Raw genomic sequence first — 13,978 nt, 5'->3', positions numbered from 1 at the left:
GGGCCGGGGGGGGCACCGGGAGGGCATCAGCGGCGGGGGCTGCTCCCAAGCCGCCCCCCGCCGCACCGGCCCCGCTGCCGGTGCCCGGGACCCCCGGCCAGCGCCGTGCAGCCCCTTCCCAGCCCCGCGGCGGGGGCCCCCGGCGCCGCCACCCCGGGCCGTGGGGTTTGCAGCGGGGCTCGGCGCCACCCGCCCTGCCGCCACCTTCCCGGCCGGGCGGCGCTCTGCTTCGGGGCTTCTTTCTCATAAACACAAAAATTCGCCACCCCACCCCCACCCCCCCTTTTTCTTTTTTAAAATCAAGAAAATAAAAGGAACAAGCCCCGAAACCGCATGCGATGGCGGGGAGCGGCAGCGCCCCTCTGCGCCGGCAGCCCTGGCGTCGGACCCTTCCTCCCGCGGCCCCGGGAGACCCGCGGCGCTCGAGAAACCGGGCAGGGGCGGGGTCTTGGGCTGGGGACAGGACCCTCGCGCTGCGCGCCCCCGGCCCGCCCCGGACCCCGTGTTTCCAGCCCCAGGCTGGGCTCCGTACAACCCACTGGGGTTTCTCGTGGGTTTTTTTCTCCTTCCAGGGAGGTCGTTCGTTGTTCGACATTTTCTGCTGCCTGCAGGTCAATCCGGGCTTACACGGAGCAGGAAATAAAACATTTGGAGAGCAGCAGCTGCGGGGGGTCAGCCTCTCCTCCTGTTTAACCTTAATCCACGGGCGGGCCCAGCCGCCCCCCCTCCCCGCCACAGCTCCGGCCCCTTGGTCCCGGCACCGCTGTGGACGGCAGCGACGCCACCGGCCCCTGGGACAGACCCGTCCTCGCCCCGGAGCGCACAGACGCGGGCCCTCCGGGATGATCAAAGTCTCTCCTCGGAGCAAATAGCAAAGCAAACCCAGACACTTCCCAGCCCCTTCTCCTGTGCCCAGATGGTTTGTCCAAGAGAGACCTCAGCTCTGCACCCTGCAGAGTTAAAATTCGCTGCCAAATGTACCCTTTAAATTACCTGAGCGTGGCACCTGAGCAACCTTCCTTCGCCCAAGGGCGACCGCGTTTAAGGGCTCACATCTGCAGATTGCCGAGAGCGGGACGGTACAAGGCTCTGCCTTCACCACAGGAGGGGAAAAATCCAACAGAAAGCAAATTATCCCAAAATGTATACACAGACACAGCCGTGCACGTAAACACACGTGTGCACAAGTCAGGAAGCAAATGGGGTGATGGGGAGGAACAGCAAGAACCGAAATGTCCAAGTTTGATCTGATTTTCATGTTTGGTTTATTTTGTAATCATTTTGCATCTCCAGGACACCCCCATGATCCCAGATGCCGTCTCCAGTTGAGATGGGGCTGGGGAGATGGGTTTGAACCTGCCTTTGCCTCTGCTCCCCATCACCATTGCACAAGAGCACGGCTGCTCACGCCGGCTCCCAATGCGTCCAGCACTGGAGGGGTATGCATCGAGGGGGACGAGAGCCCGCCCTCGGGGACGACAACTCACCTCCAGGCCCTGGTAGAAAAGAACAATAGTAATAACCTCAATAAAACCATTGAAATAGAGCATGACTGCACGAAGGCCACCCTGAACGTGCCTGGTGGGCTCATGAGTCCCAGAGCGACAGACTACGCTGTCCCCTTGGGCTGCGAGCAGGGTTCTCCAGCCAGAAGCCAGGTCCTGCTGGCCTCACAGAGCCAGGGACCACCCCCAGCTCCCCCCGCCCCCCCCCGGGAAGCCCAGCCCGTTTCGCCCCATCTGTCCCGCAGCAGTCCCAGCATTTTCTGAGAGCAGCTGCAGTCTCAGACACGAGATCTCCCACTACACAGCTCTGCTGAGGGGAGCCAGGGAGGGACACCCCCCCTCTCTGGAGCTGGAAAGGGCTGGGGATGCCCCCGCCTTCGCTGCGCCCGCTCTTGGCCTCCAGTGACCTGTGGGACTTGTGCTCTGTGAAGGGGTTTGCTGGGGCTGGGGAGGGAGAGTGGCCGAAGAGTGGTCTCCCAGCCTTTATTATATTTTAAAATGCAGTAACAGCACGATGTCTATTTTCGTAGACAGAACAGATCATTTCTGGAAGAGGGCCATACATCTCAAAGGGAGGGGAAATAATTTGGCCAAGGTCACGTTAAAGCAGCAAGAGTGTAAAAGGGAAAAACATTAAAATAACAAAACAAAAAACAGTGGAGAGCTGGACTGATGTGCCATCCCCGCCCCTAAGCCCCCTCCCCAGCCTGGGAACACCATCCCCTCTGCCCCGTCGCTTCCCAGCATCACCCCATGTGGCTGAGAGGGCCGAGACAGGCGCGAGGGGCTGGCTGGGTGAGAGAGGCCAAAGAAGCAGAGGAGAAGAGACCCCAATGAGCGTTCCCCCACAGGACCCTGTGCCCTCTCTCCCAGGCGGCCCCTTCTTGCAGCCCCCTCAAGTCCCTCTCACCTGCCTGCAGCAGCCCCTGCACGCTGCGCCGTGCTCAAGGAGCCCTCAGGTGTGACGAGGTGTGGGACCAAGGACAGGCTCATGCCCCTGCGTGCTCGAGGCGGCGCTGGGCTCCCTCCACCCTGCACCTTTCCCCAATGCGAGGGCACGATGGCAGCACGATGGGTAAATGCCATTGCAGCACCGATGAGGAAGGCAACGAAGCCGCTAGCAGATCCCCCTGCCCTGCTGCTGCGGTGTCTCTTGTCCTGACCGCTCCCAGCTGGGCAGTGGCCCCTCTATCCCTCCTGAGCCTGGGTGCCGGGGCTCTGACAGCACCATCCATCACCGCTGGCTGCCCGTGCTACCCATCCCGGGCAGAGGCAGAGCAGGCAGAGCCCTCTTGGCAGGGCCAGACCTGTTCACACCATGTGGGTCATTTCTTGTCCAGCCGCCAGCTCTCACGCAGCAGCTCCGAGAGGCAGAGCCATGCTGGCAGCAGGGTGATCCCTGCCATAATCGAGAAGGACGTGCAGCCCCTGTGGCCTCGCAGGGCCGCTCTGGTTTGGTGGGAACGTCATGGTAGGAGCAGGAAGGGAAAGGACCTCAGGAATACCCACTTCATACACCATCGCACGGGCCGGGCCTTCCCCTGAGCAAGAGACAGGGCCAGTGGGGAAAGGCCGGCCATCCTGTGGCTGGTGCTCGGCAGCCCTGTGCTTCCGCAGAGCACGTCCCTGGCAGCGCCGCATCTCTGCACGGCTTCTGGCAAGCAGCAGAAAACAAACTGCTGCTTGTACCCTCTGGCTGCTTCTCCAGGCTTGGCTGCCAGCTCCTCCATGCCAGAGCGGCTCTAGTGGGGCTGGGGTTACCTGGCGGGGGAGGGCCCCTGCGGGGCCTGCTGCCCCTTGCTCTGCCGAGGGGCATCCTCAGCCAGCTCTGACCCCTGTGCCAGGGCCAAGAGCGGGGTGACCCTGCACGCTCCAGCAGGATGGGGCACCGGCTTGGGACAGGCTCTTGCCTGGCTGCTCTAATGAGAAAGAGGCATAATTTACCAGCCTCCCGTGGGAAGGCGTTCCCCTCCTCCTTTCCTCCTTCTTTTGCTATTTAATGTCTTCTCTAGCCCCCTCCTTCCCTTATTCAGCGAGATCAAAGGAGTCTGTAGCACCCGGCACATTTCATAGGCATCGTCGACTGAAGGGTGTGGGCGGAAGGGGCACTGATGGGATCAGAAGAGAGAGGAGGAGGAGGAGGAGGAGAGGAGGCCGGAGGGAGCACCCGGGCTCCGCGCAGGGTCCCGGCAGGACGGGCGGGTCGGGCAGCGCGGGGAGGGCGCGGGGGCCACCGGGGCGGGGGCGGCGGCCCTGTGGTGCTGCCGGGGGCTCCGCCGGCCGTGCCCCCCGCCCCCCCCCGGCAGCCCCGGGCCTCCCCCGCCCCGCGCCGGGGCTGCGCCAGCCGGGCGCCCGGGAGAGGAGCGGCCTCTGCCGGCACCGGCGGCTCCGGGGGCCCCGGCCTCAGCGGCGGCCGGGGCTGCGGAGGGGCCGGGGCTGCCGGGGCCGCCCCGCCCGCGGCTCCGCCGGGCTCTTGCTGCCCTCTGCCGCCGGCAGCCGCGCCCCGGAGCTTCCAGCCGCCTCCTCTCGGCGGAGCGCCCCCGGCCGAGGCCGGGAGCGGGACGGGTCACTCGCTGCCCGGCAGCGGCCGGGGCCGGCTCCCGCCTGGCCGGGGCTCCCCGGGGGAGCGGGGGCCTGGTGCCACCCGCGGGCCGCCCAGGGAGCCCAGTCCAGGCACCAGCCCCTCACCGCCCCGGGCCCCCCGGCCCCCGGGGGCCGTGCTAGGGGCGCTGCCACCTCCGGGGGCCTCGGCCTGGGGGCCCTGGCCCCGACCCCCCAGCTGTGCCCTCGCCTGGCGCCTCCCCCGCGCCGCTCCTTCGCAGGCTGCGGTCGGGCAGTGCCCTGCGACCATCCGCACCGACGGTGCGACCTGTGGGACCCGCGGGCATCGGACCCCGCCCGGCGCGTCCCGGAGCAGGGGCCGCCTCGCACCCCCCAGCCGCAGCCTCATCTGGTGGCAGCCTCCTCCCGTGGCTGCTGGCCAGGGAAGGGGATGCTTAGGGGATGAGTAACATCCTTCCTGGCAAGGCCTCTGCCCGCTCCTGGAAGTGTGCTGCGGGCACTGGGAAACTCAGCCTCTTCCCTGCCTCTTGCCCCAGTCAGCTGGGGAAAGAAGCCAAGAGCCGGAGGTAACCTGGGGATGGGGCCGGGGCAAACGAACCCAGACAAAGCCCGTTGAATCGTCAGGAGGAGAGCCGGGTGCCAGGGAGAGGGGAGGGAGGATGCTGCGTGGCAAGGCAGGAGGCAGCCGGGAGGCACAGGTTGGGGGAGGCAGCCCAGGGCCCCCTCTGGAGCGGGGCTGGAAGCCAGAGCCTGGCTGAGCGCTGCCAGAAGCAGCTTATTTTGGAAAGGAGGTGTCTTGGCTGAGCGCTTGGTGCGTGGAGCTGCTGACGCTGGGGAACAGGACGGCTCTCAGAGCAGGTCCCAGCCGTGCCTCGCGGGCCAACGCCGCTTGGCTTCAGCCTGTGGCTGAATCTGCCCCAGCACAACCAGGACTGGATCCCTGACTCCTGAGTCACCCACTCCAAAGGGCGGTTGGACATCCCAGTCACAAGCCAGCACAATGCCCAGGGCCACAGCTCACCTGGAACGTGAGAGGAGCTGCCTGGGATCCACCAAGCAGGATGCACAGAGCTCTTGCCAGCTCTCACCCACGGGGCTTGGTACAACCTCCAGCCTCGAATGGGGAAAGTGAGGCACATGAGCGGGTGGGGGGCACTTTACCCACCACTAGACTCTGATCCCCCACCCTCCACTCCCAAGAGCTATGCCAGCAGCACAGCGGGCCCAGCCCTGACCCTCCTGGTGCTCTGAGCCGGGGACTTGAGGCAGCCCCCTTGCAGGCAGCAGGGTCTGGCCCAGAGCTGGAGCAGTGCTGGCAGCACACCACAGTGTTCAGCCATGACCAGGGCTAGTGAAGGCAGGAGGGCATGCAGACTTTGCAGCAGAAACTGGACCTGCTTCTCCTTCCCCAGTGCCCTGCTGGTGTCCATGGGGCCGAGGAGCTGGCAGAGGCAGCTCTCTGCCAGCATCCCCCATCCTTTCAGAGACGGGCCAGGGAGCACACACGGGGCAGGGGCTGGCTGCAGCTCACAGCCCCTCACTGTTCCAGATGAGGCTCAGGAGCTCCCTCCAACAGCAGGTTACTCATGGCTTGGCATGCCATGAATTTGGTCAGGTCTCAGCCCCTTTCCCACACAGGGGCATCGGCTATGAACAAGCAGGCAGCCTTGTCCACCTGGCGAAGGAGCAGCTGAGCTCCCCACCATGCACCAGGCTGCCCTGCCCTTCGGAGCCACACACTGCAGCATTGTGGCCCAGCTGGTTTTTCCAGAGATGCATCCAAGGGGCGAAATCAGATCTCAAGGGAAGGGAGCAGTCACGTTCCTGGCTGCACAGAGGAGCCGTCGAGGCAATGCCAGGAACTGGGGCAGCGGCTGGGCACCGCAGCCCGGCCGGAGGAAAACCAAGCAGACAAGCTCAGGAACCTGGGCTGTGCCTGGCTGCCCCCCAACTCCAGGAGCTGCTGCTCCTTTACAGACCTTTGTTTGCAAACCCTGCGGCAGAGACACCCTGCCCTGGCACTTCCCGCCAGCTTTGTTTTACACCATCAGATATTAAACAACCAGCCCGGAGGGCTGGGACAGGGGGAAGGACCCTGCTGGGAGACCAGGGAAGGGCTTGCGGGAGGAAAGCTCTCAAAGGAAAACAGAAAAGCAGCATGTGGTGAGGGAGTTCCCTCTGCACAGGGAAGGTATTTTTGGTCAGGGCTTGTCTAGACTGGAGTAACCCACGCTGCGTAAGCACATTGACACCACGCAGCAAGCCTAGGGTGTGCAGGGCGCCGGCTGTTCCTGGCCATGACAGACTGGGATGCACTGACCAAGGATGGGCAAGAGGCTCTGGAGGCAGAGCCAACCCCAGGACTGGCCATCCCGCCCCCCGAGGGACTGGGGTGACCCCGGGTGCTCCTGGGCCCTGTCCCCCAGGCCTTGGTACCCTGCAGAGCCGGGGATGTGCCCAGGTAGAAGGAGCTTACAGCAGCCGGGACTCTGGGGTCCCTGTGCCACGTCGGCAGCTCTTCCACCTCCGGCAAGCTGCAGGCAGGAACCAAGTGGCCCCGAGCACTGTGGGCAGAGCTGGGACACCCCCGTCTTGAGCTGGACCCCAGAACTGGGCAGGGCTGTCACTGACACCATGGGCGATGCGGTGGAGCAGACGCAGCCCCGTCTGACCCTTGAGCCTGGTCCAGCCTGGCCCTGCCAGGGTGCTGCCTTCCCGATGCCCCCCGGCTCCCCAGTCTAGGGCCGCTGCCTGTCCCCGCCGCGGCGGGAGGGAGGCGAGATGGCCGTGCCAAAGCTCTCTTACCGCTTTGCCTTCCCTTGGCTCGGGAGCAGCCAAGGGAGCTGCAGGCACAAAACGTCACTTTTTCCAAGAGCTTCTCCCCGCCTTCCCTTCCCCCTCGCAGAGGCCGGCTGAGGTGCCGGGGAGCGCTGGAGGCTCCCGGGGTCAGGGTGAAGGCAGCACTGGGGCAGGACCCAGCCAGGATGGGTCTCAGAGCCCCGTGCTGACCACTGCTCTGCTCGCCTCTCGAGGGGCCGCCCGGCCAAAAACCAACCCTCTCAAAGGCGACACTTCCAGGCAGTGTGGGCGAGGAAGGCCTGGCTGGCCCTGTCTCTGCTGGGGCTCCCTCCTATGGGAGGACACTGCTCCCACTGGCCCCTCACTGGCCCATCTGGTCGAGTCCAGCTTTCCCAGCACAACTGGGAGAGGGGCTCAGCAGCCCTGACAGCAGCAAACCTTCCTGCTAGCAAGGGGCTTCAGACCCCTTTCCCTTGGAAAAGGAAACCCTAAACACTTAAACCCATCCACTCCAAGGCCAGGAGCATCCATGGAGTAAGAGAACAGGCCTGACACAGACATTCTTTAAGGATGATCTAATTTAAAAAACACATTTTTTTATAAAAACACATTATAATGAAAATGCATGTAGTTTAAAAAGAGGCCCACAGCGCTCCAGTGCTGGAGGCAGCTGCGCGTCAGCAATGGGACTGCTCTGTGGCCCACTCCCCACCTTCCCAGGGTGTTCGGAGTCTCATGTCTGCAGCTCCACATCCCCATTTATTTTCCTTTACCACAGAAAGCTTCTCCCCTTCCCCCCCACACCCCCTAAAGCATCAGCTGAAGCTGCAGGAGAGACAAAGGCTCGAGCATCCCCCTCGCCCCAAGCCAGGCACGAAGCAGGCAGGGTGCAAAAGCCCTTGCTTCCAGCACTGCGGCATCAGGCACCACCGGAGAAAAGCCTGCCTGTGCACCCTTCACTCACACCAGCTGCTGGCAGCCAGGACTGCTTTTAAAGGTAATCAGAGAACAGAGAAGAGCTCTGGATTGCTTTAATCCTTTCCAAAAAAGTATTGCTAGCCCAGCAGCTGTCCTCCTCCCCCTGTGCTTGTGAGGATTTGTACTCATAAGGCTGGATAATTTGACAGGGATAACACATGCTCAGCACAGGCAACCTCAGACTTCCCGATGAGTTTGCTCTTCGCTTGGTGCAGTTTGCCAGCCCGATAAATCCACCCCCACGTGCCACCCTCCCCTCCCTCCCTCCCTCCACGCGGAAGGCTGGGACAGCAGCCTTGAAGCGTGACTCAGACACACAGGGGACCGAGGACCTTCCCCTCCCGTGGGCAGGGCACTGGGATCACACAGAGGCACTGCAGGCATGGGGAGCTGGGATGAACAGGGCCCTCCCGCAGGTACCTGCGGCAGTGAGAGGCACCGGAGCCGTGGAGCCAACGGTTAGTACAGAGCCAGCGTCTCGGTCCCCCACGCCAGGAGCGGTGCGGAGCGTGGCGAGGGGCACGTCTGTGGTCCGGTGCGCAGCTCACGGTGCGCCCCGGTAGCTGTAGTGATTGCAGTCGGGGTCACTCATGGTGAGCGGCAGGCTGGGCTTGCGCTCCGGGTCCTTCTCGTTGCACTGCCGTGGGGGACGATGCTTGAAGAAGTCAGAGACGTAGCGGACCTGGAACAGACCAACAGGAAAGGGGGTTTGGGGATCCCTCCAAGCCCTCTGGCAGGCTGAGCTGCAGCCAGCGGCAAGCCAGCAGAGCATTGGGCTGTGCAGGCGACACTCACGATAAGGACGGCAATGAGAGCCCCTTGGAGCAGCCCCGCCAGCACATCGCTCCAGTGGTGCTTGTAGTCGGACACTCTGGTGTAGCCCACGTAGATGGCAAAGGCGATGAGGAAGAACTGGATGGTGGGGCGCAGCAGCCGGGCCCACTTCCCTACCAGCCGGGCTTGCACGTAGAGCTGGGCAGGGAAGGGGGAAGCAATCACCCAGCGCAGGGGGCACCAACCAGCTGAAGACAGGGTGCTCGTGGCACCAGTCCACCTGGGGGGACGGGACCCGCGGGGCTCACTGCCTCCCCACAGCACGGCACGCTTGGAGCACAGCACTTACCGCCAGGAACATCATGCAGTACATCCCAAAGGAGGAGTGCCCAGAGTAGAACGAGAGCCTGCGAGGCAAAAGGGATGGGTCAGGCCATGAGAGCGAGTGCCCAGCTGGCCCCCTGCAACCCCCCACCCACTCTGCGGGCTCTGCCCTGTGGCAGGAGAGCATCAATACCCGTCTGTGGCTGCCACCAGACCGCAGGAGCCCAGCCCTGCCAGGGGGGTGGAGGGGATATGTCCTGTGGCCCCATGCCTCACCTGGACTCAGTGACGTTCCTGCTCTCCCCCTGGCAGACATTCTCCAGCTGCACGTAGATGGAGCAGTTCACCTTGGACCAGTCCGGATTGCAGACAGCCAGGAAGTTCGGCCGGAGACGGCCGATCATGTATTTAGCCAGGTCAGTCAGGGACTGGCTGATGGCCCCCCCAAAAAGGAAGGTCCCCACCACCTTGTAGAGGGCAGCCAGGTAGTTGTTGAACTCTGACTTGGAGTAGAGGCGCTCTGTGTAGACCAGGTATGCCTCCCCTGACGAGATCTGCAGAGACCAAGGGGCAAGGGCTGAGGGTCCTGGGGATACCAAGCAGCTCCAGGGGTAAGGGATGCTCCGGCTCTCAGGCCTGCGGCAGAGGAGCCCTGGCACCTGCCTGCCACAGGAGCTCATGGTGCCTCTCCCCCTCCCTGCAGAGAACCAGCCCCCCCACGGGACATGGGTCTCACCGCCTCAGAGGGAGCTCCTGACTCCCTGCAGAGTAGGGCTTGACCCGAGGGTCCTGATGCCCTGCCGGGGGTCTGGAGGTGGGCTGTGCTGGGTCCCAGCTCCTGGACACAACGTGCCAGGATGCCCCTACCCCAGAGGGAAGGGGATGGTGCTTCCTTACAATGACAACAGTGCAGGTGATGGTGACCCCAGCCATGAGGCCATGGGTGATGGTGTCCGCCTTGTAGGGGTAGCGGATGGAGTCGTCGTTGCAGTAGAAGCCCCGCTTGTACGGGGAGTTCACCAGCGTCAGGATGATGAAGGGCAGAGATGCTGCAAGGCAGAGAGAAGGCGAGGACTGGGGACACCCACCTGCAGACACCACGTGGTCTCCCCATCTCTCACCACCAGGTCTCCAGGTTTCCCACTGCTGGGGGGATCCCCTCTGGGGACAGAGTCCCAAGTCACCCGCGCCAAGGGCAGGAGGACTTGCACCCATCAGCACTGGCCCCACCACTGATAGGGCCCTATCGCAGCTCGCAGCTGCCTGTAGCGCCCAGATACCACAGAAGTTGGCCGCGACCAGGCGCCTGCAGAGCCCCCACAGCTGCCCTGCTCCCTCCCAGGCGCAGCAGTCGCAGGGCCTGGTGCAGGAGACCAGGGCTGATCTTGCACCCTCTCCTCAGGCTCCCCAGGGTCTTTTGGCCAAGGAGGATGGAGCTCATCAGAATTAACGAGCACAGACACCTCGCAAACCTGTTCTACAGCAGGGAAGGGCCTCCAGGCCCCAGATGGTCCCAGCAGGACCCTTGCACCGGCTCCAGGAGAGCCAGTGCCTGGAGATGCTGGTGCGTGACCCAGCCCAGGCACAGTCAGACCCCAGCACACTTGGCTTCCCACCCTTACCCTCCTGCAGCCCTTGCTCCTGCCGACCTCGCCCCTGCCCCAGCTCCTGGCAGGGCTCTGGAGAGATGCTGTGACCGGCTGGATCAGTCCAGGGGAGGAGGCTTTTCCACCCAACGTGACCCAGCCCTGGCCACAGGCATCTCAGAACTCGCGTCTGGATGGGATCGTCCCCGAGATCAAAAGGGGTTTGTTTTGCGGGTCTCTGCACCGTGCAGCAGGCACGCCAAACCCCCCGGACCTCCTGCCCCTGCCGCCGCTCCGACCCTGCCCAGGGGACGAGCCAGGCGGCCCCGGAGCTGGAGGCACCCGCCGCAGGGGGCACGGGGCGCCGCCGGCCCCGGGATGCTCGAAAGGCCCCGGGATGCTCGAAAGGCCCCGGAGAGCGCGGTTCTCCCTCGGCCCGCAGTCCACCTTAAGCCCGGGCTCCTCTCCCGGTTCCGCCTTTCCCGGCGGTTTCCGCCTCCCCTTGTTCCACCGTCTCCCAGGAACACGCACCTTTGTCCCCGCCCGCACCCCCCTCCCGGGGCGCAGCCGGGGGGGGGTCCCTCCGCGCCCGGATCCGCCGCCTCCTGCGCTCACCAAGCGAGTGGGGAAAACGGCAATAAAACCCCGGCGTGCGGCTCACCGGCCGCCCCCGCCCCCCCCCGAGCGGAGGCACCGGTAGCCAAAACGCGCTGCCGGGGAGCTGGGAACAAGCCCCGGCTGCCCCCGCCCCGCCCCGGCGCAGGGGGCTCCGCAGGCGCCTCTGCGTCCACCTCAAACGTTAGTTTGCAGCTCAAATTAGACAGCAGTTTTCTTTCTGGATAATTTCATCCTCCAAAAAAGCTCCCCTAAAAATAAAAGACACCGGCACACGAAAGAGAAAAGCGACCCGAACAAGAACAGGAACCTGCCGCTCCCCTCCGGTGCTTAGAGCCCAAGAAAGCAACTCCCGGCCCGGGAGGGTCAGGCTGAAATTACGACCTGGGCCTTTATTTTTAGTCCGTCTTAATTAGGTACTTCTCAGCGTCAGTTTTAGAAACGCGCGTTTGCCCGCGCCGGGGCGGGGGGGGGGAGGCTGCGGGGGCGCTGGGAAGGGGCACCCCCAGCCCAACCGCCCGGGGCGGCTGAACCCCCCGGCCCCGCTCCGGCCGCCCGCGGAGCGCCGGGCCCGGCGGACGGGCAGGCAGCCAGGGCGGCGGCAGGAGGGAACGTCCCTCCGGTCCGAGCAGCGCGACGGGGCCCTGCCGGCAGCCTCCCGGCCCGGGACCGACCCGGCTCCCCGGGGAGGCCACCGGAGCCCCCCGGCTTCCCCGCGGCCGCTGCGCCCCCCCCCCCCCCCCCCCCCCCCAGGCGCCCGGACAAGGGGGCGGCCCCGCGCCGGGGCAGCGCCGGGAACCGGGATCCCCGACGGGGCGCGGAAGCTCCGGTGCAGGAGCCGGTGCCCACCCGGCCCCGCCGCCTCCGTCCGCGCCGCCCCAAGGGCGAAGGGGCGCTGGCGAGACCGGGGGGCTCCTCGCGGAGACCCCGAGACCCGGGGCGGGGGCTGGGCAGGTGTCTCCCGGGCTGCCCCCGGCCCGGTCCCGCAGCCCCGGCAAGGGGCTGGCCCGGGCAGAGGCGCGGGGGGACCCCGGGACCGCCCGCGGACCCCGACCCTGTCCGCGGCGCAGCCCCGCCGGGGGGACACGGGGACGCTCCGGGGGCGCCGCGGCCGCGCCGGTACCGAGCCCTCACCGACCGCCAGGCAGAGCACGTCGAGCACCACGAAGGCCTTCCTGCGCTCCATCCCGCTGCCGGTGGCGGCCCCGCGGCCCGGCCCCGCGGCTCACATGGCCCGGAACGGCGCGGGCCCGGCCGGGAGGTAAAGTCCGGGCGGACGGGACGGGACGGGGCGGGGCGGGGCGGGACGGGGCGGCTCCGGCTGCCGGTGCCCCCGCCCGCGGGCCGGGGCGGGGCGGTGGCGGGCGGGGGGCGGGCTGTGGGGCCGGGGCAGGTGTGGGGCGCGGCGGGGGCGGAGGGCGGCCGCTCCCCGTCCGGACACGCTGGCGGCAGCCCTGTCCCAGACCCCCCTCGCCCGCGGCTGCTGCCCCGGGCCCCGCTCCAGCGTCCTCGGCTCCGGCCCCCCCCGGCCCCCCGCTCCGCCTGGCCGATCTCCCCGCCCCGGCTCGGCTGCCTCCCGTCGCTGCGGCAAGGGGAAGGGGGAGAAGGAAGGACTGAGGCCGCATGTGGGAGTCGCGTGTGTCCCGCCAGCCTCGGGCTTCTTTCCCGAGGGGAAAAAAAAAGGGGGGGGGGGGGGGGGGGGGCGGAAAAAGAAAAACCCGAGGGTGGCAGAAAGCGGCCACAGCGCGCTGGCTGCGGCAAGCAGATACGGGACTGACTGTGTTGCGGTGCCGGTTGTTGGGGGGAAGGAGCGTTCCCTGGGAGCCTTTGGACGCAGCGAGGAGCAGAGCAGACAGATTTAAGCACAGGACGAGGCATGTGTTTGTTTTAATATGTGATTTAACCGCTGAAACGCGGGGTGGTATTTTCCCGTGCCTTGGCCGTTGTCGGAGCAGGATAGGCTCCAGTGCTGCCAGTTGAGGTTGGGGACGTGCCGAGCTGGCGGCACCCCGAGTGGGGACGGGAGCAAAGATTCGAGCACGGGTCCCCGCAGCGAGTCCCTGGTGGGAGAGGGGACAGCCGCAGCCATCTGTTTGCTCCAGGCCTGACTCTTGGTCAGGAACGGAAGGAAACATAAATAATACAGAAACCACCCAAATGATAGCTACTGGGCTCATGAGTGAGCTGGTGGAGAATGTCAAGGCTGTTGTGGGAAGCCAGCAGAGCTGGAAACACTTTCGGGCTGCCCTGGGATTTAAGGAGAGGGGCAGAACCACTTCCCGGCTTTCCTCTGCCCCAATCCGACTGGATCTGCCCCAGTGCAACCTCCCTCCTGCCCGTTGGTGCCATGGGGCCCTGGCAAAGCTGCTGGGGCAGGATTTGCCCCATACACGCTGCCTGCAGGCCCTGAATCTTGGCGGTGGGCAGGTAAAAGCGCCGAGGCTGGAGAGCTGAGGGGCTGCTGGAGGAGGGGAGATTGGCCGGCACCTGTGGGATGCCCAGACTGTGTCGTGGAGGGGATGCAGGGTTTAATACAGTCTCTCCCACCACTGATAAATCTCCTCTTCTTGCCACAGCCCCCAGCAGCCCTTGGCCGTGCTGAGCCACCCTCATGGCTGTCACGGAAGCGCTCCAGGCTGGGCCATCGTGGGGGCACAGATGCGGCAGTGTGGGGCTCACCAAGGACAGGATACAGCCTGGTGGGTGCTGACCTGTGCTGTGGGCACACAGCTCCACGCTGGAGCAGGGCAGAGGGGAGCGAGACGGGGCAGCTGCTCCCCTGCCTGCACAGCGTGGCCTTGCCAGGCAGGCGCCACGGGCAGGACTTTGCCCCAC

The 13,978-nt window shown here is 65.5% G+C and overlaps 1 protein-coding gene across 3 annotated transcripts; it reads right to left on the bottom strand.

The window, feature by feature from the left end:
- Positions 1–8,124: 8,124 nt before the first annotated feature.
- On the bottom strand, positions 8,125–12,347 carry PLPP2 (phospholipid phosphatase 2). Of its 3 annotated transcripts, none has more exons than XM_086477349.1 (6): positions 12,278–12,347; positions 9,840–10,103; positions 9,219–9,496; positions 8,968–9,025; positions 8,640–8,816; positions 8,125–8,526 (listed from the first exon to the last, which is right to left on the bottom strand). In XM_086477349.1, exons 2-6 carry the CDS (start codon positions 9,873–9,875, stop codon positions 8,389–8,391), a joined length of 687 nt encoding a protein of 228 aa, XP_086333475.1. In that variant the 5' UTR covers positions 9,876–10,103; positions 12,278–12,347; the 3' UTR covers positions 8,125–8,388. The 3 variants fall into 3 exon arrangements, with proteins under 3 accessions (XP_086333475.1, XP_086333474.1, XP_086333472.1); XM_086477348.1 differs by having other exon boundaries at positions 9,840–9,991; XM_086477346.1 differs by lacking the exon at positions 12,278–12,347 and having other exon boundaries at positions 9,840–10,830.
- Positions 12,348–13,978: the final 1,631 nt, after the last annotated feature.

This window comes from Leptosomus discolor, chromosome 24, assembly GCF_034619465.1.
Source record: "Leptosomus discolor isolate bLepDis1 chromosome 24, bLepDis1.hap2, whole genome shotgun sequence".
NCBI classification, from domain to species: domain Eukaryota; kingdom Metazoa; phylum Chordata; class Aves; order Leptosomiformes; family Leptosomidae; genus Leptosomus; species Leptosomus discolor.
The sequence above is the reverse complement of the archived record's forward strand: the minus strand, read 5'-3'. Positions and strand labels throughout refer to the sequence as shown.

Bases quoted from the DNA above. Each gene is read 5' to 3' on its own strand.
- PLPP2 (XM_086477346.1), bottom strand. From the start codon at position 10,157: ATGGGTGCAAGTCCTCCTGCCCTTGGCGCGGGTGACTTGGGACTCTGT. The intron at 9,026-9,218 runs GTGAGGCATGGG...TTTGCCTCGCAG, and splicing joins AGGAACGTCACTGAGTCCAG to GCTCTCGTTCTACTCTGGGC. The intron at 8,527-8,639 runs GTGAGTGTCGCC...GGTCTGTTCCAG, and splicing joins CTCTCATTGCCGTCCTTATC to GTCCGCTACGTCTCTGACTT.